This window comes from Tachypleus tridentatus, chromosome 1 (genome assembly GCF_004210375.1).
Source record: "Tachypleus tridentatus isolate NWPU-2018 chromosome 1, ASM421037v1, whole genome shotgun sequence".
NCBI classification, from domain to species: Eukaryota; Metazoa; Arthropoda; class Merostomata; order Xiphosura; family Limulidae; genus Tachypleus; species Tachypleus tridentatus.
Genome location: NC_134825.1, coordinates 102,975,493 through 103,000,134, shown reverse-complemented (window position 1 = coordinate 103,000,134; position 24,642 = coordinate 102,975,493). Strand labels below are relative to the sequence as shown.

At 31.9% G+C, this 24,642-nt stretch overlaps 1 protein-coding gene across 1 annotated transcript; it reads left to right on the top strand.

The window, feature by feature from the left end:
- Positions 1 to 2,056: 2,056 nt before the first annotated feature.
- Positions 2,057 to 22,433, top strand: LOC143232797 (coiled-coil domain-containing protein 39-like). Its single transcript, XM_076468663.1, has 6 exons — positions 2,057 to 2,140; positions 6,343 to 6,461; positions 7,940 to 8,059; positions 10,057 to 10,203; positions 19,702 to 19,860; positions 21,993 to 22,433. The coding sequence occupies exons 2-6, from the start codon at positions 6,348 to 6,350 to the stop codon at positions 22,431 to 22,433; spliced, it is 981 nt and encodes a 326-aa protein (XP_076324778.1). The 5' UTR covers positions 2,057 to 2,140; positions 6,343 to 6,347.
- Positions 22,434 to 24,642: the final 2,209 nt, after the last annotated feature.

Genomic DNA, 24,642 nt, shown 5'->3' with positions numbered 1-24,642 from the left:
TTAAAAAAGCCATACTAAAACAACAACTTGTTTATAAAACAAGCCCAAAATAAACCAATACAAAGGAACACCTTTATACCTATATTAAAATAATAATAATAATAAAATAAATAATATAAAATTAAATGTTCAAACATATAATTCCGCCCTTTTACATTCCGACACTCAGTTACACAACCCCTTTCAAACATGTGGTCAGCTTCCGGTCAGTTATCTCTTTCTTTCTTTGTGAACCTGACGATGACCGAAGAAGGTCGAAACGTTGTTCGCTCCTCTACGCAAAAAATTTTCTCAACCCAAACGAGCCGTTTTTGCATAAATATTTTTTCTCTACAAGTGGGTTTTCTCGACATCACTGAATGACAAATAAACTGTTTATAAAAAAAATAACCAAACATAGGAGGGGCAGAAAGTGTTCGTGTGTCTACTTTAATGGTCAGTTGTGTAGCCTTTCAGGTGAATTACTTGGTGCAATCTCTCCTCATAGCCCTCCATGATCGTTTGACAGTACTCGACTGGTATTTTCTTCCATTCTTCTTTACAGAAAGCCTCCAAGTCTTGTAAGTTTTCAGATGACGCTGATGAGCCCTGATCTTCAACTCATGCCAAACGTATTCAATTGGGTTGAGATCGGGTGACTGCGTTGGCCACTCCATAACGCTTATATGGTTCATCTGCAACCAGGATTGCACATATTTCGATGTGTGCTTAAGGTCATTGTCGTGTTGGAAGATCCAACGACGCCCAAGCCGCAAGTTCCGAGCATCGTTCTTGATATAAGTGCCTAATATATCACGTACTTTTTTTTTTCACGATTCCATTGACGCGGTGAAGGCTGCCTACACCAGAAGAGCTGAAGGAACCTTATAGCATTATCGAGCCACTTCCGTGTTTAACTGTCGGGACGGTGTTCTTTGGAAGATTTCGTTCCCCCCTTCTTACGGAAAATATTGCGAACATCATTGTGGCCGAAAAGCTCGATTTTAGTCTCGTCTGACCAAAAAATACTCTTGCATACCTCAATCGTGCTTCTAAATGAACAGGCATTGAATATGGAGTTCTACGAGGACGGCATGCTTTGAACCCAGAAGAGCGTAATATGTTCGTAACTGTAGAGGTGCTTACTTCAACCCCAGTTTCCCTTACCAGTTTCTGTATGTCATTACGTGTTAAACGAGGGTTCCTACTAATTTCCTGAGAACCTTCCTCTTGGTTCTCTCTGGAATTTTGGTGAGGCATTCGGAACGACGTAGGTTAGCAGCTGATCCTGTAAGCTTAAACTTGGCAATTATGCGTTGAACAGTAGATTTCGGCACATTAAGTTGTGTAGCAATACCGGAAGGAGACACACGAGACTCGTATTTTACAATAATTCAGGTTTTCAAATCACTGGACAGTTGTTTCCTGTTCGCCATGATGACCAAGTAGATAATGACCGAGACGGCGCTAAATTGCCCGAAGTAAATTTTTTGCTGACTAAATTCCAATAATTATGAACCCACTGTCTAGTTCTGGAATGGTATAATGTAGTTTATTCGCCAAACTAAACAAACTTTTTACGAGAATATCAGTTATTTTACACGTTCTGAAATGTACGAACACTTTCTGCTACTCCTAATTTTGGTTATTTGTTTATAAACAGTTTAATTTACATAAAAATTTATGTAGATGTGTGTTAGTATAATATTTATAATACACCATACGTCTATTAGTCTACTCGTGATACTTTTTAAGATATCAGCAAAAAACTACTCGGGACGCAGGGGTACGAACACTTTCTGTCGTAACTGTATTTGGACTCTTCCCACCAGTGGTATCCAAATACAGTTTTTAGCAGTGTGAGTCCGAAGACATGCTGCCAAGCAATTGGGGGGTTTAGCGTTGTAAGTCTGAAGACTTATGGTTGAACCATTGAGGGAAGGGGAAGAAAGAAAATCGTAGAAATACTCCCCTCAGGCACATTTAAAAGAAATAAAAATGGACATCCATATTTTTGATGTTATCGGTTTGTAATTATGAATGAAGTGTTTTAGTTGGAAATTATGAAAATTTTTGTGTTATATTAATAAATCACATGTAAACGTTCATGTTTACTAAGTATTGTGTAAATTGCTGAGCAGAATGACAAAGGATAATTAAGGTGAATAAAATTGAGAAATTAAGCATAATTATGCAAGTAAAATAAAAGCGTTATTTTATAACTAAAATTATAAAATAATAAATATTGTGGTCTTGGACTTAGGGCTGCTGTTATACGGACGGCTGAAAATAAGAACGTAAATTACTGATAGAAATGTTGTTTATATAGACTAAAGATTCTTTTTTTAAATGTAATATCATGATAGCAATTTCAATTGGGACTAATATTAATAACGTATATTAGGAATGCTAAAGTTAGTAACAAAACTAAGTGCAAGAATTAATGTGAATGTAGTGCAAGTTGTTATGTAGATGTTTCTAAAGTGAAGTGAAAAAAAACGTTTCAGTACTTTCACGACCATTGCAGTGTAGCCTACTTAAGTTTTAGTGAATGAATTTTAATTTTGCGTACACACAATTTGATTCGTAATTGGAAAAAGTAGTACAATTTAGATTGCCCAAAGAGTTGCAACTATTAGTTCGTCAGTTGAACTATAATTAAACGGAAAACGGTAATTGCTGTGCTGCAAAAAACATGTTTTACATTAAGAATTAAATATACGTAAAAATGCCCAAAGCTAAAGAAATATACATATTAAAACTGGAATATACATATTCAATTTCTTAGTAATTCGTACTTGCCTTTGCCGACGATTATGGTGCTAAAGATATAACTTATATCCATACATGTTACTTGTGAATTTTTTATTTTGTTTTTGAGAAAAGTACTTATGATTGTGTAGATTTCAAAATAGGAACCAACTTGGTAGTTCCATTTCAAAGCAAAGATATGTTCATTAATCAGGTGTTATGGATTATGACTTGTGGAAGTATAAAATAATATTGTCTGCTATTAGGCTAATGGTAACACTTCTAGAAGTAGTGATAAGACTAAGATCTGTTAGTGGATTTTAACTTAGTATTAATATACTAGTAAAGAAGAGTAATTAATTACAGTCAATGTCATTTAGAAATTAGTTTATTGCCAGATTTGTATTTGTAGACTATAGCATGATTGCTACAATTTCTGTAAAAAGCATTTTCACATAAAATTTAAGTACAAAAAGAAACCTCTTGGTTCATTTAGTCTGCCCTATCAAATTAAAAAAAACATACAAAACCAGCTCCTACTTAAATATTTACCAAACCTTCCTTAAATTCTCATAAATTTAAACTACAATATCTGAAGGTAACTCCTTTCACAAACCAACTACCCTGTTAGAAAAATAAATGTGGTAGCTAAAGATGATTTCTACCTTGGCAAACTATATTTGTATGTCCTAGTTCTACCATTCTGTCATGGTTAAGTATAAAAAAGATTATGCATTGACTTTATCGGTTTCCTTGCAATCTTAAATGATCTTAGCGAAGATAATTCTTGGAAACAGTAATCTGGTAAAATATGAAGAGAAAATTTCAAATGGCAAAAAAGAGAGGAAGTCAGTACCAGTGCCAGGATAAAGGCTTATTAGTGAAAAAAATTTAAAATGTTACTTCTGATAAAATGTATGAATGAAAAGTGAAAAGTCTGATACAAAGCTACAAAGTGCTTAAAGAAAACTTGTAACCTGAAAACAGAAAGGACCTTGTATTCTGTTTTTCTGGGTATTTAGTTGAAAATCAAATTACGTTCCTCGTACTTCCAAAGTACGAAAATCAACCTTTACCAGAATTTGAGTATTATAAAGAAATATGGAAATGTATTTAATCTCTTTCACGTGGAAATATGTTTGTTAATCACATCCTCAGTCCACATTGTAACACTGATCTTATATCTTCTTTTTCTTTTATGAATAAAAATATTTTGTAAATTGTTGAATAAAGGTACAAAAGTAATAATTAAACATAGTTACATGCATATCATGAGGTATCACCATCAGGATAATGTAGTTTTTCTTAAGGAAGAAAACTTAAACAGAAATTTTCTAATAAAAGATTACTTAGAAAAGTAATGGTTAATGTATAAGCCATAGTGTGTGTTATTTTAGCATGGACATATAACCATATTTTGTCAAATGCCAGTTCAAGCTGTAATAAATCATCCTGTTAATTAAATTTTACTGTGTTTCTCCTCATTACTAATATAAATGTATTATCTTGTTTTTTAATACTGTTCATGGACAATAGATCTTCAATAATCAAAAGAAACCAATTAAATTTTAAATATTAGTTGTAATTCTCAATCTAAGATATTCTTTGCACAAAATAGTGCATGTATTTCTATAATTAATATTAATCCAAGCTTTGAGTTAAGAACACTTGTACCCTTTTTGACTCACTAATTTTCAGTGTGACTTGTATTCTTAAAATAGCAAATAAATGTGTCTGACTGTTCTTGGATACATAAGGAATGTTTTTAGCATTTTTAGACATTTTTTTTTTCTTGATGCACAATTTCTGAAATTTTAATAAGGGGCATAAGTTCCAACAGGCATTGTTTTGAGTTACACGCGTTGTAGCATTTTTTTCATGGAAACATTGCATATACATTCTGAGGTGAAAGCAATGCATGAACATTTTATAATCAAAGTTATATTTGTCCATCAGCCTTGCAAAAAAACAAACCAACATGTTATGGAACAAATTTAACCCAACAGTACTGAAAGGATATTTCAGTACTAGAATTATTATTAGAATTTTAACTTTTGTTCAAATTACAGGGGGATGAAAAGTGTTAAAACATTCATCATAACATTTTTGTACTAGATATTCTGTTGACATATATCCACATGCCTTTCATTTGATGGACAGAAAATAGCCAAGTGGTTAGTATAATCGGGGGGATTAGCAGAATTTTCTAATTGAGTAATCACTGAGTTAATTAACCATTTACATTCAACTCGTGTATTATTCTTATTGGGTAACTAAATGTAGAAAAATCCATTATCCTCACATTATATAATTAAGAAAAAAGTATTATGCTAATAATTAGATTTTATATTTTTGGTGGTCAGAGCACATATCTCGTAGTGTAATTTTATATTCTAAAGACAGCTGGTATGGGTACTAAAACTTTAAAATAAAGTACAGAATAATATTTTGACCTTCTTAGGTTGTCTTTAGCTTAACCTTTTAGCTTGAGAATACATTTTTATTTCAAGTGGGTCTCTCATCATCAAGAATTGATTTTTTCATGACATTAATTTATGTAATTATAATTTTGATAATTGATTATTTGACACTTATCAATGCAATTGATTCTCTCACATAATTGAGTAACTGCCCTGCTCTAGTTCTCTTTGTGCAGGACTATGGAGTTAAAGTTCTGTGGTTCTTGGTCATTATCACCAAAAAAATCCTACTCCACAGGTTTAGGGTTTTGGTGCATTATGAGGATGATGGTCAAACCCTACTATTCAATTGAGGTAGCCCATGAGTTGTCAGTTGGTGATGTTGATTGCCTGCTATCTCTCTAGAGTATTACTTCAAAATTATGGATGGCTTATGCAGATAGCCCATGAGTAGTTCTGTATAAAATTCAAACAAAAACTTACTTAACAACAGTTTTTGGTATTCACATCATTATAGGTTTTACATAGGATAGGAATGGAAGTTTCCTTCTACCTCAAACCTAATTTTTTTTCACTGACTTAGGAAAATTTCATTTATAGATAACTTTTGTTCTGATAAGCTAAGGTTCTCTTAAAATTGTACCATTTCAGACATGTAAATAAATATTGTGAAACACAACAAGAGTATGTTTATTGGCATATTGTGCCTTAAAAAGTCAAATGCTTCACCTCACGTAAAGTCACGAAATACCCCTTCCTCCTAAAAAAAATATTTAAAAATAGTGTTGTCTTTTATACATTGATAACATTGCTATTTCAGTATTTAGTTGGACATCCACATTGTTTACAATGTTTCAAAACTAAGTTACAGAGTATTGCCATGTTTCATATTAGAAATGGCTGCATTCATTTTTTTTATGACATGGAAAAGATGTTTGAGGCAGCACGTAAAATTAAAGTTGGTTTGATTTCTTTGAACACAATTTATTTTTGGCCTGATGTATTCTGACACTACTTGAGGTTCCTTCTGTGCATTTATTTTAAGCATGTAAAAAGATTGATCTGATATGCTATTTTTACAAATCTGATTTAAAAAAATCTGTGACATACTAATTTAGAGTAATGTAGAATCAACATACATGTATTTTAAAATATTTTTATTCCTAATATTTTTCAAACTTACACGTTATAGTGAAGATGGTCCAAGAGAGTTGGAGTGACATTCTTGATAAGAATCTTTATCAAGACTTGTTTGGTGGAAGGTATGCCTTTCCTATTGCAAATGAAAAAAACAGAGCTTTGGAAAAACAGGTGATACTAAATATACCTATAATTTAAACTATTACATTATAGCTTATCTGAATGTATTATTTTATTAGGAGCAACAGATGAAAATTTACACAGATTATGATAAATAATATTATTTGCTTCTTGTCTAAATTATGTGAAAAGAAGAGTTATTTAAAACCTAATAACATTTGCTATAATTGTGCATTGAATATTAAATAATAATGAGGAAAGACAGTCAGTGCAATGGAACTTGGAAAGGAAAACTAAAAAAAATTATGTATTACATGTATGCAAGAAGATGTGTACATCTGTAGTTGCAGTTTTAGTGATTAATAGTACCAAAATTAATTATTAAGAGAACTTGAGTCTTAGATTTATGTTAAATTTGATCTGTGAACTCCAAAATACATTTAACTTAATATTACTTCCAGTTTGCAAGTATTGGGTAGCTAGTTAGAACAGCTATAGAACTAAGACTGGCAAATTTCAGTGTTATTAGAGGTAGTTCAGGAATAAATGATACAGGTTGGTAGAGTGAGGTAAAGCCCATGATTTCGTTTGAATGTTGTGGGCTTATTGTGTTTTGAAGGAGGTTAAGAATTGTGTATTTCACTCTGAGTATGCTCATTTAAAGGTACGTTAGATATAGCTTCAGAAAAATTGCTTTCTTGGAGACGGAAAGAAATAGATTAAGAACAGAAACAAAGGGAATAACAAGAAATGAATAATTTATGGTAAAAGTCACTTTTGAGGATAATAAGAATACTGGATTTATGAGGTTACACAGTAGTTAAAAAGTTAAGGCTATAGAAGATAATTGTTTAGCATTCAAGTACCACTGTTTAATATATTTGAATGAGCTGCTTGTAGTTAGGAAAGAGATGCTTAATGGGTATATATAGTTTTGACCTTTCTTTAAGTATACTAATAGTTATTTGAAATGGGAAGCTTACAAAGTCTAGGATTGTAATTCTTTTGCTTAGTGCTAAAGTGCATGACATACGTTACAGTAAAGTTACTGCCCTGAAGTAGGCTATTTTTCAGAACATTCAGGGACAATCTAAATAATTTCATTAATAGTTGTCTGAATTAAACTTTCATAGGGAGTTTGAGAAATCAGGAATATGATATAACTATGATAAAGAGGAAATAGGAAAAAGATGATCTACTGCATAGGTTATACAAGACTGTTAAAGGTTAGATTATAGGGATTGAAAATTAGGTATTAAGGTAATTTCTATTATTCTTATGTTAGAAGTATTAGTAACAAAATATACAAGTCTAAGTCTTGTGTTGAAATAGAAGACTAATGGTAGTCACTGGAACTTGTATATGAAGAGTATAGACAATACGAAGTGTTTTGAAACTATTTGTTGTAAGTTAAAAGAGAAGGTAGACTGTCTGTATATAAAGAATGAACTAAAGTAATGAAAAGTGGTAGTCAAGAGTATTTTTCTTAATGGTAATGTTTTAAGTAGTTGCATTTTGATTTCATATAGTTGAAAGAAAAGCAGAAAGAAGTTGCTGTTTACAATGTTAAATTACAAGAAAGTAACCTACGGATTGAAACCATAAGTGATCATTTTCGGGATGTGCAACAACAACTTCAGTACACACAGGTATAGGTACTTTTTAAAAAAAAATGTTTCAGAAACTGTGTTTTAGCTTTTGAATTTTTTTTGTTGTATATTAATAAAAAGGTCATCCATATTTCAAGCAAGTGTATAGATGTGCATATAAATGTATGTATGTGTGTGTGTGTATATATATATTTTAAAATTTTGATACACTGATATTTTGTAATGTAAATATGATGCATAATTATATCTGAACTTTTTTCTGAGTATTTTATTTTTCCTTGAATAGAGTCCACCACTTTTCATAATGAATTAGGATTTTCATGCTGTTACCATATGTATTATTTACTGCATGTGACACAAGGCTTTTGTACAAAGCCTTATATTCAAAATTTTATTAAACTACTTGTTGTTTATACCAATTGGAATAGCACAGAATCTTAGCTAATAATCTATATATCAGTAGTATACAGTTTTTAAGTTCTTAATTCTACAAGGCACACATCACACATTTTCTCTTAGCATGTGATTGTCCCCATTTTATCTTCCACTCCATGAAGAATTATAAAATTAAACATAAATTACTTTCTAAAATTGTCATTGCTTAGACAAACCTCATTTATTATAGTCTTCAATTTTGTTTGGGTACAGGGCTATGAAATATAATATTGAAACTCTCCTGTCACATCTTCTCTTTAATAATTTGTTAATGGTTCTCTATTATGTTTAATTATATATTACCTATAACCGATAGAAAGTTAAGGTTAATCATTGTTCTCGTGAGAAAGTTATTGACTAGCTTGAATGAATTTGTAATGACTTGTTGCAGAGTTAGAAAACCAGAAAAAGTTTGAGATGTGAGGAAATTTCTTTAATTTTTTGCATGTTATTAGTTTATATTGTTTGGTACATTATTTGATTAAATAAAAATGATTAAGTGCAATAGTGTGGTTAACATAAAAAAAATTGGGTTTAACTCTCTCTAACACTCAAGAGTAAGAAAAAATTAAGTATTTTATTTCTTGTTATCATGTTTATTCTTTAGGTATAGTTATAAAAATAACTAAATTGTAAAAATAGGGATCTTTTTACAAAATAGTTATAGTTAAGATTAGGTAAAATAAATAATAATATGATGCTTCATAAGGCACTGACATGAGCAGCTAGTAGTAGTTCATGGATAATGTAATTTGATAGCATAATGTGAACTGCACATGCCATGAGTGATTTACAACTTGTAATAGTGCAGGTGGTAGTTAGAAGTGTTTGAAATGGCAATAAAACAATCAAATTTAATTATATCTGTATTGTTACAAACTTAGAGCTATTTGAGGTAAACTAATGTGGTTTAATGTTGCAATTTGAAGTCATTCTAAAAAGAAAAAAATGGTAATTTTAGATATATTTCAGTTTCTTTTTTTTGTGGTTATAAGGTTGGTTAAATTGATTGATTCCAGGTGGAGATAGGGTAGAGAAAATAACAGATAAACTATACTGAGAAAAAAAACATTTGAAATGCTTTTAGGAGATCTTAGGGATTACACAAGAAATTTAAGATTTTCAAGTTGAGGAAAAGTACTTCTAATTTTAACATGAAAATTATTTTGCACATGAACTGCTTAAAACAAATACTCAATATATTTATGGATATATTCTTTATTTTATTAAAAAACTTCACTAAAAATATAATTTTTTTTGTATTCAAAAGACTTGTAATACTAACTGAAAGACTGCTAAATTTGGTGAAGATATGCAAAGTACATTGAAAATTAGAAGTATTAAATCTAAAAAGACTAAGTGAGAACAAAGAGGTAACATGTTTGGTCAAATAGACCGAGTCCATGTTGAGAATGTTAAAGGATTACCATTTATTTAAAGTGGTTATCAGTTTGATTTTGCTGCACAATGTTATTTATTTTTGTTACTGTAACAAGGCTTTGGACACCTTCAGTGTGTATGCATTCTCTTATTGAATTAAAAAGTACCTTTATTACTATATTGCATTACATGAATATTTTAGTGATAAAGATTTTTTTTAGCAAATCTGTAAAGCACGTCAGAGAGAACTTGATGCAGAAGTTAGTTTGCAGAAACTGTTGTATCATGAAGAGCAGTGGTTTCTACAACAGATTCAACAATACAAGAAGGAAATTAAAGAGCTTCATGAAAAACAAGCTGCAAGAGAGGTAGGAAATGGCTACATGTAAATAAAAGTGTTTTTGTCTGCTGATATTATAATATTGTACCATTTAATTGTTTTGTGACAACTGAAGACTATAGTAGTAATGCAAAGCATCTAGCATTTATGGTTGTGTTACATTATGTGTTCAAAATGTTAGTATGCAGAAATACCAGACTAAGTCAGTGGTGTTATTCTCAACCTGTTTTATATAATACACAAGAAAAAAAATCTACAATATTGGGTAATGCTTATGAATTTCTCTGTTTTGTCTAACAAATTACTATAACTACAGAATCCTTGGTAATCTCAGTGGTATGTTTTTTTTAAACTTCTCACAATACAAAGTTTAGCTTTATATCAAGCTTAAGCTCTTCCCCAGTGTATCTATTTGAAAACTAGACTTGGATACAAAAAATACTAGGGGTTTTTACTTGCATTTTTGTGATGTTTGAGTTGAATTTTGAAACTCAGAAATAAACAGATAATTTTGTCACTAATTTTTCTATAACAAAGAGCAAACTGAAACTTTCTTTAAAATAGAGATATGTTGTTTTTACAGAATTAAAAAATTAAGGAAATACTGTATAAAAGTACAAATTATATATGTGAAGATGTAAAATTATAGTATCACACTTATTTTAAGTTTACTGGACTCCACAAAAAATTAGAAATTTGTACAAAGTTCAGAAATTATGCTTCATAAAAATGGTAGCCCATATGTTTGTTTAGTTAAATCATATAGATATGTTGGTAACTCATGCTGTTATAATAGGTCATTGCTTCTTTAAGTTTACTCAAAGACTGGCTTTAAAAATTGATGTGTAATTATTGTAAAAAATAATTTCAGTTTTCTATATCATGTAAGTATAAAGCAAATATTTTTTTAAGATCTTTCACTTATTTACGTAACTAAGATGATTAACAATGTTACTTGTAATCTATCTTGGACGAGTCTCTGATTTATTATGTTACATGCATTATGTGTTATGAGTTCAAATAACCAGAAATTTTGATTTTAATTTGGAAATTAATTAAATGTTAATATGTGTCAAATTTATAATATTTGGTAACAAGATTGATGGACACAATTTTCTTTCTTAACACAAGTGTATTTTAATATACAGACAACAACACAATGTATAATAATGGTTATTACAAATAGTTATTAAGAATATTGGTTTATATACAGAAGTTTTGCAAAGTTACAAACTATACTGAGTCTGTTATTTGGTTTAGAACTAAATATTTTATCGATGATCAAGGTCCATGATGAATAAATTAATTCTGAGTCATTATTGTTACATCTTGCTTGACCTTGCTAGTTTGGCTGGCCTCATGCCACTTACAAGCTGACTTTTTATTGAAGAAGATATTTAATGTCCTCATAGAAATACTAAAGTGCAAAGTTAATTCACTGTTGAATGGTTTGTAATAATTGAAATCTGTAAAAGTCCCTAGTCAAATTCTGTAGCTTTCTAATTAGTAAGTGCTTACCACAGCTATAGCTTCTGAGTCATGTGATATACTGAGTGTAGCGACCAAGAGTATTCTATTACTGTCTCTTGGCTTGTCAGTTTATATACTTTATCAGGTAAAATTCTTATTAGTTCAACAATTTTCAAAGATACACCAGTGGTTTCGTAAAACATATATAGTAGATTCTTACTCTTGAGAATCTTATACAAATTTAGAGAATAAGCTGGACAATACACATCCAACAATATATGTCATGCGCATTGTACTGAAACAAATGCAGATATTAGAATTAACGTTTAACAGCAAGTCTATTACAAAAGTAAAAAAATATCTTTATTTTTTAATTTTCTTCATATGACTGGGTCAAAGTGTGCATGTCTTGATCTTTTAGTGTAACATTCAAAATTTAAACTATTTTATAACCAGTGTATGTCACAAAACACAAAATGCAAATATAGTGGATATTTCATATATTAACTTCTTAATATAAAAAGTATTTTTTAAAATCCTCAAATTTTATTTTTCTGGTACTTGATGCTTCTAATCTTCAAATTTGTCTCTTCACAATTTTATAATGTCTAAAATAAGCTTTGATAGTTCCCAATTGATTAGAAACACAAACTATGCATAATTACAAGCAAAAATCTAAAGTGTGAGCTTTTTGCATTCTTTATTTGATCAAAATTTTGTCAAACCCACCAGAGAATTCCTATCTCCTCATTTTTAACTTTTGAGATTGTATGCTACTCAACTTTACATGGGTAGTTGACTTGTTTATAACCTATAGAAAGAGTAGGTTCTTCTCTGTATCAATATCACAGCTGTCCTGTTGAATTTGGATGAGAGAGCATGCACTTCAGAGTAATGTCATATAGTTCAAATATGCAGTGAATATTGGTAGTGTGTTAATTTGATGTATTATTTATATCAGCATTAAAATGTTTGTTGTATGATTTAAGTAATAATGTAAATAATTTGTTTACAAAAAAATCACAAAGGTTACTAGTATTATTTTATGAAAGGGCTTAGCAGTATGATGTGATTGTTTGTAACTATACTTATTTTCATCTTGTTTATGAGTTATTAGGCCTGACATGGCCAGGTGGTTAAGGCACTTGACTCATAATCTGAGGGTCGCTGGTTCGAATCCCCATCCCACCAAACGTTCTTGCCCTTTCAGCTGTGAGGGTGTTATAAGTAAAGGTTAATCCCACTATTCACTGGTAAAGGAGTTACCCAAGAGTTGGCAGTGGGTGGTGATAACTAGTTGTTTTCCCTCTAGTCTTACACTGCAAAATTAGGGACGGCTAGCACAGATAGTCCTTGTGTAGCTTTAGCGTGAAATTCGAAACAAACTTTATGAGTTATTGCTTAAATTGTTCTTTTCTGTAATTTGAATGATATTCTTAAGTAATTTTGTATCTTATCCCTTCTAATTTCTATAACTTGAAATTAACTTAGTTGTACCAGTACCAGTAATTGTGTGAATTTTATTTCACATTTAAATAGTTAAATTTAACATAAGTGTTAATGATTTTATAATAACTATTACGTACATATGTTTTAAGTTATGAAGAAAAAAAGGTTCTGCTATAGTACCTCCATCCTCTCACAAGATTAACTATTCTCACTTAGTGTTACTATCTGTATGCAAATGTTTTTCTTTACTCTTGCAACAGGCCTTCTGCTTTGCTTATTGGAACCAGATGATTCCAAAATGTCTCTCGTAAATTGTTATGCTTCATTTCTCCACCAATAGGAGCATGAAATACTCATGTGACTCCCTCTGTGCACTTTTACTGAACCATTGCATCTTATTTGGCAGCACTTGTTCTCAGACATGTTCCTATTTGCTTGTTTAAAGTTTCATGTTTGTCATTATTGTACTCTTGAAGTGGCCTTCATTTATTTCCCTTTTTGTTTCTATTAATAATGTTTCTTAACTTCACTTTAATCAAAGTTTATAACAGACACATAGTTATTTATAGCTTTGTTATTACTGAATGACTTTTCCTCATTATAAATTCCAAAGTTCATGTTAACACATTAGTGGTAACACCAGGGACTATCTCTATGTCTAAGGCTTCAATTGTGGATAACCCCACTGGAAGATTGAACATTACATGGGTCAATCTGTTTTTAGACCTCACCCCATATCCTCCTGATTACACTGTGCTTGTTCTGATGGACAAGAACCTGGATCACTTATTTATACCTCCTTATTTTACTGTGCCTTCCTATGCATTGCCTGGGGAGTGAGTTAGGCCTAATATGGTCCTTTTGAATTTTGTTTTGCAGGTATGTTTTATCCATTTTCACTATTTTCTATGAACAACATCCTTCCTTATGACATGACCAATCTTCCCTTCCTTTTTTGGTTTTCTTCTCCTCCTTTGATATTCGGATACCTGCTGGCCAACTTGGCTCAGAATTAAGTGATAGGACTAGCATGCCTATCCCACTATGGGTTTTGGATCAGTTTGCTCTTGCATGTCATTGTGCAGATTGTTATTTTCTGGACGAGCAATTATTTGGTTCCATTTCTTATGTTTGAGATATGGTCCCACTTTATCTTACTCTCACAACTCTTTTAAAGTATTACTGTACCATCCATCTTCTCTTGAGGCTCTCCAATGAAATCCTGTTGAGATATCTGGGTATGATCCTTGCCTTTTTTCCTCCATATTGGTTCATTTGTCATCTTCATCTTTATATATGTGGTTTCTCTGTTGTTAGGACCTTCTGGGTCATGTTGCAACTTTAACTCATGCCTATGGGAATTTGGAATCATTAGTTGCATCATTACAACAATGGTCTATCCTTATCAACCTTGTTGTCCATCTGTCTCAGTCAGGGCCAACATGGCACTTATTGACATTTCCTGTCCTTCCCTATTCCAACCCTTAGCTATCCCTTCTTCTTGGGTTGCCTCATCTTGTTTTTTTCAACAACACAGGTTACATTGCTAATATTATAATAACTACCCAGTGGGATCTCAACTTGTTGATTTTCTCCATCATGATCATCCATTCATCAAAAATCATTGAGTATTTCAAGTTTTATCAGATGGACTTGTGATCCTGTTTTTTTTTTTCCCTCACCTCTCATGTCTCCTATAACCCTTTCCTTACTTCCACCTTAGGATTGTGTGTCCAGCCAGTATCTGTTGGAAATGGTTTAGGAACTACTATCTCAGCAGGCCATCATACATGTTCAACATCCTTCCCCAAATTTTATTCCAGACTCTTTGTTGTTCCTAAGAAAACTGGGGACTAGTGGCCTGTCATTGATTGGTCTTCCTTAATTGCTTTGTTCATTTGACCCTTTAGCCGTGAAGTAATTTCTGATCCTACAGTGGTCCTTTTCTCTAGGCTTATGGATGAACAAGATATATATTACCAGTGCTTATCTCCATATCCCTATATCACTACAGTCTTGTTCATATGTTTATTTCATTCATTATAAGGTGGTTTATCAATTTTGCACCCTACCCTTTGGACTTACTTCAAGTAAGTTGTATGTTTTCTGTCAAGAGGCCAGAGCTTTTGCACATATTTTCATGCTCTAACGTTGAGATTCCACCATTTATTTGGATGACTGGCTTCTTCTGGCTCATTTTGAACTAGAGTTCACCAGCCAAATCTGTAAGCTCCTGCTAGTTGCTGCTTGGGTGGACCACTTAATGAAATTGGAAGAGTTCTTCCTGTGACTTACCCAATATCTCATCCATTTAGGCATCTATTTTGACACTTATTTCATTCAGGCCCATTCATCTCCTCTCCAACTTCATTCTATGGAACTGTCAGTTTGTCGCACCTTTTCAGTTCCCTCACTTTCTGCTCATAAGGTTCTATCACTTTTGTGTATGTGGTCGTAACAATATCAATAGCCCCCTTTGGTTGTGCACATTTGCAGTTACTTCAGTGGGCTTTTCACAATCAATGAAATCTTCTTCAAGATCCCCCATTAGCTTCCACTACCCTTTCTTGTACCCTGATGGACAATCTGCATTGGTGGTTGGAAAATACTCGTATGTTGGCAACTTTCATGCTTCTTCCTTTTCATCTGGATTTATATATTTTCAAGGATGCTTCCCTTCAGGGCTGGGATGGGTGGGTCAATCACCAAAAATTTTAGGTTCTTGGTTTGTAATTGAATGTTTTTAAAAATCAACGTCCTCAACATTTTTACAGTTTTTTGTGCTTTTAATTACTTCCTTCCTTTTGCCAAACATCGTCTGGTGATGGGTCGTTCTGACAATTTTACAGTGGTAGCACATGCTAATTATCAAGGGAACATCCAGTTGAGATCTATTATATTGGACCCACATGTACCTCATTCATCTCATTGCGTGTCATATTCCATGCATATTACTTCATCAGGTTTTCTCTCTCTCATCAGTACTGCTTCATGTTGAGTCCTTCTGATTACTTCTTATCAGCCAGCTTAAGTGTGGTTTGCATGGTTACAACTATCTTTTCTCTACAGTACCTTTTTCTTTGTTTCTTTCCCTTCTTCATCAACCTCAATCAACTGTTCTATCTTACCATTCATGTTGCTTGTTTTCATGCCTGGCTTTTATCTGGTCCTTGTCATGGAGATCACATTTCTCCTGTATAGTAGCTTTTGTTTTAGCTCATTCCATATGTTCTTTTTCAGTGGAGATGTATTGGCACAAATGGCAAGTGTTTCTTAGTTGGTTTGCAAATTGTGGATTTCCTGGTGACTGATCTAACATATTGGAGTTTCTTAAGTGGCATTTCAACTGGGGGGTCTTGTGTCTCTTTGCTCTTAGATTATTATGCTGCCTTATCCCATATATTTCATTTTTCTTGATACTGTAAAATACTTACTTCCCTATCCTAATGCATTGCTTCTATATTCATCATCCCCTCAAATATCTTACTCTTTTGGACTGGGATATCAGTGTGGTCCTCAATTCCCTAATTTTACCTCTTTTTGAACCACTTTTCTCATATTTCATGTTTTCACCTTTTCCTTAAAATTTTTTTCCTCCTGATAGTGTGTGGACATCAAAAGTTTGATTTGTTTGCCATAGAAGTTTCATATATGCTTTACCATCCTATCTATCTATCTTTATTTGAATTGTTCCTTCCTCCCAAAGACTTTGGCTGCTGAAGAGGTTAACTCCTCCTTTTCACCTATTTCCCATTCTCTTCTATTTCTCATCGCTACCCTTGTCTCAGATAGACTTCTATGTCTGGTTCACACTCTAATATGTTTGTCTCCCATTATTTGCACCATATTACAGATTATTCTTCCTCAAGGTTTTGTCTTCCACTTGTGACTGTTCTTTAGGCTTCAGTGTAAATTTGACTGGGAAAATTTATATTTCTTTTTTTCATTTGCTTTTAGGGATCATTGCTTAATTTATTTGTTATATGGATACAGTTCTGTGGCAAGTGGTGCCTGTTTAGTTATTCTTCAACTTGACAACTGCACTGTACATCCATGTCGACTTGTGCTTTATCTTCCATTGCTTCATAATGATGATACATCTCTGGCCTTTCTACCACGTTCTCAACCCACCTCCCTCCTTTCTTGTGGTGGTGTATGGGAGCACTTACCACTTCTCAGTTCCAAGCTGCTGTGGTGGTTGACTGTAGATAAACCTTCCTGAATGGTTTCCACATAAAGATGACTATAATCATTTTGTGCAAAGTAGAGCAGTGGTGTTCTGCAGGTGTAGATGACATGTTATCTTGCAGTATGTAATGTACACTAACAAAGGAATAAGATGTAAAATTGCAGTTTACCCCAACATTTGGGAGTATTTATCATACCCCTGCATGGATATTGGTATCCAGTAGTTGGATTTGGAATTTAGAGTAAAACTAATCACCGTAAGTCCTTGCACATTTATGGTTATCTATATTCCTCTCACAATCATACTCCTTTGGTGTTGTGGATCACAATGGAGGTAAAGGGAATTGTTCCAGTTCTGTTCCATTTTGCTCTTCTTTGTTGTATATTATTCCAAGGGTGTTATTGATTTCTGGGTGATTCTGGTCAATTTTGCTGTTGGGAGAGTTATATAACCATCCTTTCAATACCAGATGTTGGTTTTCTGGATCAATAGCTTAAAGCTAACATATGTCATCCTCAGATGTTCGAGTGGTTTTAGATTACTCTCAATCTCTTGAAATTGAAGTGTAGATGGTATGATCCTCATCCTACCTCCATGTGGATGTTGGTTTCCAGCAGCATGTGTTTTGAATGTAGTTGACTTACTGTGTATGTTTTGTCTTATTCTAACCACTCTACATCTAGGGGTACATCCACTGTGGGATTGAGTTACATATATGTTTATGTGGTTAGGATCACTGTCCCTTCCATTTGGATGTACTCCTATCTTTTTCCACTATTATCTAATATTTATTTCCCTGATGGGGGAAGAGTATATATGTATGTGGTTAGGATCACTGTACTGCTACTATCTCTTCAATTTGGATGTACTCCTATCTTTTTTTCCATCATTATCTACTACTCATTTCCCTGATGGGGAAGAGTATATCTTGTTTAAAAGTGGAGTGGTTCCCCTCATCAGATCTTGGGATGGTTTTAGGGGGTACATCTGTCACTTCCTCACACTTCTTAGCATCTGATTAATGTGGGATTTTAGCTGATCTTGTGCACAGAGAGGAGTATTGTATTGGAACTTATAATTTTCCTGTACTGAAAATGTATTTCTGATATGCACTTTTATCTGCTCATACTTCCCACCTTTTTAGAAATATCCACTGTTTCTTAAATCTTCTGCTAAATATTGAAGTGATAATTTGGTAGAGGCATATAGAGGGAGTTGTATACATTATCTATGTTGTGCTCCTCTTGGAGGTGAAGTGACATGTGAAGATTTACCTGAGAGACATATTGGAATCATTTGATTCAAGTAGGGTGTAGCAAAAAACTTAAGGCATGTGTAATGAAAACACTTGCATATAGAGGAGGCAGCACTGGACAAGAATAGCTAAGCTTGTGAAAAGAGAGAAGTGTCTGTCAGAAATACATTTTCAGTGTAAGAAAATTATAATTTTTCACTGAAGTCTTAGATGTACTAAATATTTTAATATTTCTGTTTTGTAAATTCCTTACAAATGAGCACTGATATTTATTTATTTTTAAACCCACCTTTGAAATGAGATCATTTTGAAAAATAATTTTTTTTCACTTTTTGGTATATGTAGTTTTGAATTCACAAAATGGAGGATTAAATAGTGTAGAAACACAAATTAAAAAATTAAGATAGCATATAGTAGCATATATTGCCCTGTTTTTGAGATCACTTACCACTTATCTCCAAAGTTTTAAAATTTTTGTGTTGACTTTTGTTAGTCAGTGTATAATATACAAATAATTTTATACCTGTAGATATGAAATGCAGCTTTCCATATAAAACATCTTTACATAAACCTTTCAGTTCTTTAATATCAAAAGAATGGTTGAGAGTGTACAATATTATTTATCTTAATCCTATCTGATCTATACTTTTACCATATTGAATATCAAATACTCACATTGGTCTTAGGTTAAAAATGATAAATTTGTATTGAAATATGCTATTTTCTAACACTTTAAATCATTTCAGTAATGTGCATAAAGAAAGGTATTCTGAGAAATTAAATGGCTATAGACTTTTGTATCCATATTTTTTACCAAAGACAATTATTATGCTATTTACAATATGTAAAGCTTTCCTAAACCTTCCATTCATATTAGATGCTAGAAGGGGATGTTTGACATGGTGTCATTGAAAGTTTTGTGATACTATGTGAAGGTCTCTATAGCTCAAAGCTGTAGCTCTCAACAGTTATCAATTATCAGTAAATATGTCTTATATAGAATTGGTATCATCACAAATTGCATAAAACCTGAGTGCTAAACCTAATTGGAAAATAAGATAGTCAAAAAAACTTTGAGTTTGAAAGAATAGAAAGTTGTGTGTCTATAAATCTGTACTAGGGTTATTAAGGTTAAATTTTGTTGTATGTTTTCTTTCTTGTAGAATTCAGTTACTCAGTATCAACATATAATAGAAGAAATCAAAACAGCCATGCAGTGGGATAACAGTGCTCTAGGAGCTTGGCTGGACGAACAAGCTTGTCAGGAAGAGGACATTCTAGCCCTTCTAAAGTACACAGAGCATGATGAGAGTAAAATTAAAGTAAAGTATTCCCTTTTTATGTGTAAACAAAGAAGAATTTTCAGTAAGAGCAAAAAATATTTTAGTCAGTCAGTTGTAAATCACACATTTCCCTTTGTTATGAATTGTTCTATCGTGCATCTTCAATAGAAAATCTTTCAAGCAAACCTCTGTTTTGCTCATTCTTGAATTACAGATTCATTATGTGTGATCTGCTCCTAATATTTAAAAAAATAGTTTATCTCTACTTATGTTCTCAAAGGTTAAAGTGACAGATGATCATTAGACTACAAGTTAACAGGGCTAGAAACTAGAAGGAATTCATTAGTTCTAATGCTACTATTTTTTGGCTGTGTTTTGGTTATTTTACATTTTATTTAAGGAGGATTTTAGTTTAATTAGAAGAATCAATTCACAAAATGTGCAGAGACTAAAAGAAATTCATGTAAATAAAGATTGTTGGTAAAGTTTCAAGAAATGGATTTCCATTTCATTTTTTGACATTTATTCAAGATGAAGTTTGTTATTTGATACTAAATGTGGTTTGAATTATTTGCTAGATACCTTTTATTCAGTTTTGTTGCCAGGGTACATTATAACATTTTATTCTGTGTGATTCCACACAAATGTACATACATGACTGTCTCCAAGATGTCTTTTCTGAATTTTTTTTTCACTAGTACAGTTCTAAAAGATTCCAGTCTGCCATAGCAGTGTTAGATTTAATGAGACAGTATACTACATCTTTGTTTAGTTTTATTAAGAATAAAGATCTGTTAAAATGGTTCTACAAAGAGAAACATTCAAAACTATTTCCTTGTTTATTGATGCCTTTAAGAGTAGTATGATGTTTTGCTGCCTAAAACTGTTCTTTTTGATAAAGGATGCAGAACTAGTGATTACAAAAAATATACTAAATATCTAAGATTAATTTTTTTGATATTCAAATGGTAAGAGAATATTAAATACCAACAGTCTTAGTAACCTCTTTAATAGGTATTGTGTTTATAGTTATATATGAAAATGGCAATGTACATTTCATGATTTTTTTCAAGTGCCCAGTAGATTATGAGTTGACAGTCGATGTTTCTGTTTTGAGGTAATTCTTGATGATGAGAAACCCACTTGAAATAAAAATGTATCTCAGAATGGCTGGTATGGGTATTAACACTTTTACTGATAAGGAGAAAACAACATTTTGACCTTCCTAGATCATCTTTAGGTTAAGAAAGAGAGTGTTTGAATGTGACCGTTGACAGCAACTAAAACCAAAATTAAACCAATATAAAGGAACACCTTTATACCTATACTAATTAATAACCTAACATCTACCTGCAATGCCCCCTACAATCCAGTGCCCGTTTATACTCACGCCCCTAAGACATGTCCGTTAACAGTCACATTCTCTCTTTCTTAACTTGAAGATGACCTAGGAAGGTCAAAATGTTGTTCTCTCCTTATTAGTAAAATTGTCACCACCCATCTTGAGATACATTTCTTTTTTGAGTATAACTGTTAGATTCTTTTTGAGGATAGGACTTGTCAGTTGAACATTTATCCTATAGATATACTTTTACCCATATTATTCATGAGTATGGAGACCTTTTCTGTTTAGGGCCCTTTTTTTTCATATATTTATTATATACTCATGTTGACAGTTCTTCATTTCAGAATTTTGGAAAAAATTAAAGCTTCACATGATGGTATTAAGGTCATTTATATGCAGTTACGCTTTTCATGCTTCACTGATCACACTATATTATAAGATAGCAGGAAAATACAGAACGTTACTATATTCGATTGTTGATGAGAACGTCATCAGAATCACGTGATTTGTAAAGTTTTTCATAAAATTATTCATACCACTATTTTAGAAGAATTTAATTCCTGCTTATATTTATGGATAAATGTTTCTCCAGTTTTTCTAGTTTGCTCAGTCTCCAACTATTATTATACACTGAATTTTGAGTGTTTTTTTCCTTCCCACATTACATTTGTATAAACACACAATCTAGATATTTACAAGATAATCCAAGCATCAAAGGAAACACACCATGGATCAGAAAAAGAAAGTCTACGAATTCTGGCTAATGCAACTTGGGTGAAAAGCCAGAGACAAGCCGCTAATTTGAAACAAATTCTTACAAATTCAGAGTTTAAGCAATCAACCAAGAAAAACGGGGCCAAACGATGCAGTCACCCATGTTGCAAAATGTGAACTCATTCAGGAAAGCAAAGACTTAAAATTTAGAAGTTCAGGAGAAACTTTTCATATCAACACAGAGATGAACTGTACATCAAAAAATCTAATATATTGTGTAAAATGTGCAGGTTGTGGATTGGATTATATTGGGCAGACCAGGGACCAATTAGGGAACAGAATGACTATCCACAGACAACAGATAAATCACCCAGAATTGCGACAAATCGGACTGAGTAAACATTTAGACCAATGTGTGAAGGAAAAACACCTGAAATACAGTGTAGTACCATTCTATAAGGTTGGAAAAGACTGTGAGCAAACCAGAAAAACTATGGAGAAACATTTTATCCATAAATATAAGCTGGAATTAAATGAAATTCCTCTAAAATAGTAGTATGAATAATTTTATGAAAACTTTACAAATCACGTGATTCTGATGACGTTCTCATCAACAATTGAACATAGTAACGTTCTGTATTCTCCCGCCATTTTATAATACAGTGTAATCAGTGAAGTATGAAATGCATAACTGCAAATAAACGACCTTAACACCGTCATGTGAAGCTTTAATTTCTATATCAAGTTCGTGACTAGCTCATTTTACTTTTTGTACTTGTATGTACATATATGAGGTTTATTGAAACTATATTTATGGGTAATGTTTTCTCATTTGGTAATTTACTCACTTTGAATCATCTTTATTAATAAGATGCACAGTTTTATATGCAAAAACTAGTGCTTCCAAATAAAAATGATTGAAACCTTCCTGTCTGTTCTTTATCAAAATCTTCCTTTTTGATCGATGGAATTTCTTAAAGAACCTAATTTCTCTGGTTAGATGGCTTATGAGAGATGCAGTATTTCTTGCAGTTGAAAAGATAAAACTAATTTTTAAATTCATGTCAAGTTATTAAAATGAAATACGGACTCTGTTAATAACATTTTCCACTTCTCTCTGTGTATTTTGTCATGTGTGACCATTATCTTCCTTTATGAACTCCACATCATATTACAGGCTTTATTTGAATTTAATTTTATGGATTTAGGAAATTCACAATGTATTTGAAATCACCAAACATAAGTTTACATTTTTTTTAAATTCTAATATATTGTACAGAGTGGATATTTACTGTTTTAACTCTTGGCAAGATTTTAAGAAAACTTAACTATTTGTAGCTATGTACTCATGAGATATGTTAGTAATTTGCAAGTTTATAATAAACAGGAAGAAAGTAAAAAATAGAACACATTGCTGAAAAACTCATAGAAATAATTAATATATTCATACTTAACAGAAACGTGAAATAAAAAAATTGCATTTACTAAACTGATATGCAATGTATGTTATCAGACAGATATAAGAAGAAATAAATGAATAATGAGAAGCTACTGCTAATTTTGAAGACAAGAAACATTGAATCACAGTAGGTTTTAAAAAAAGGAAAGAAAAGAAACTGGAACTGTTTTTGAGGCTGGTTAGGAATGAGTTTTTTATTCAGAGTTGAAGGGAATTTTATCACTTCATGAAAGAAAGAAATTTGCTGATGGTAGTGAAGTCTTGTAATCTGCCATGTTTACTCCCTATTTTTTTTTGGTTGAAGTTAATTTTTCACCTTCATGTATTAGAATATTACCAGTTATTAACATATCATTGTGTATGATATATTACCAGTTATTAATATATCATTGTGTATGATGTGTGTTGAGGAATATTGGAGGCTAAATGGTGATTTATACATTACTGAAAATGAAATGTCATTCTGTAAAATATCTCATTTTTCACCTCATAAAAAATCATAATTTGATAAATTAAAGCAATATGTCAGTCTTAACTCTCTCACCCCTGTTGTTAAAGTGCATGTTACAACATTTTGGAGCATTATTTTCAACATTTTATTAAATAACATTTTTACTACTTACATCAATGAGATTGGCATCAAAACTTAGTTTATAATTTACATTTTAAAATTATGTATGTTTTAATTTAAAAGGAAATGTAAAGAAACGAATGTTAAATATTGTTTTTTTTGTATGGCACATAACACGTCCAGTTGTCTTAGTGCTCAGTTTCTATTTTATTACACCCACTGTACAATGTACAAGTATCTAGTGAAACTCTAATTTGAGATACAGACAAGCTAAATATAAAATAAGAACCTCCCACTTCTATGATTTACTGAGATATCAATATATTTAGCAGATCTACTAGAGTGGCTCCACCCTTCAAATCAATCATTTGTCTTATTTAGTACCACCTATAAGTAGCTTAAGTTTATAACCAAGAGAAAGAGGGATTCTCTTCTATGTAATTCTGACAGTTGTTTATAAGTAGCTTGAAGACAAAAGTAATAATTTTGCCCAAACTATTGAAGTGTGATGAACAAGTTGTTACTCCGAAGAGGAATGGGGTTTTTTCAACTCATATATACTTTATTTAAAGACCCTATTAAATTGCAGGAATTGTGTGATACTAATACAGTAATTTTTTGTTTTTCAAAAGTAATGTTTGAAGCCTACAAAAATTATCTATATACCTCATCTGCAAGACTAAATGAGGCTTATTGAGAGAAGCATGTTCAATGCACAAATACAGTATCTTG

Coding starts and splice junctions, on each gene's coding strand:
- LOC143232797 (XM_076468663.1), top strand. CDS start 6,348: ATGGTCCAAGAGAGTTGGAGTGACATTCTTGATAAGAATCTTTATCAA. Junction 8,060..10,056: donor AACAACTTCAGTACACACAG/GTATAGGTACTT, acceptor GATTTTTTTTAG/CAAATCTGTAAAGCACGTCA. Junction 10,204..19,701: donor AAAAACAAGCTGCAAGAGAG/GTAGGAAATGGC, acceptor TCTTTCTTGTAG/AATTCAGTTACTCAGTATCA.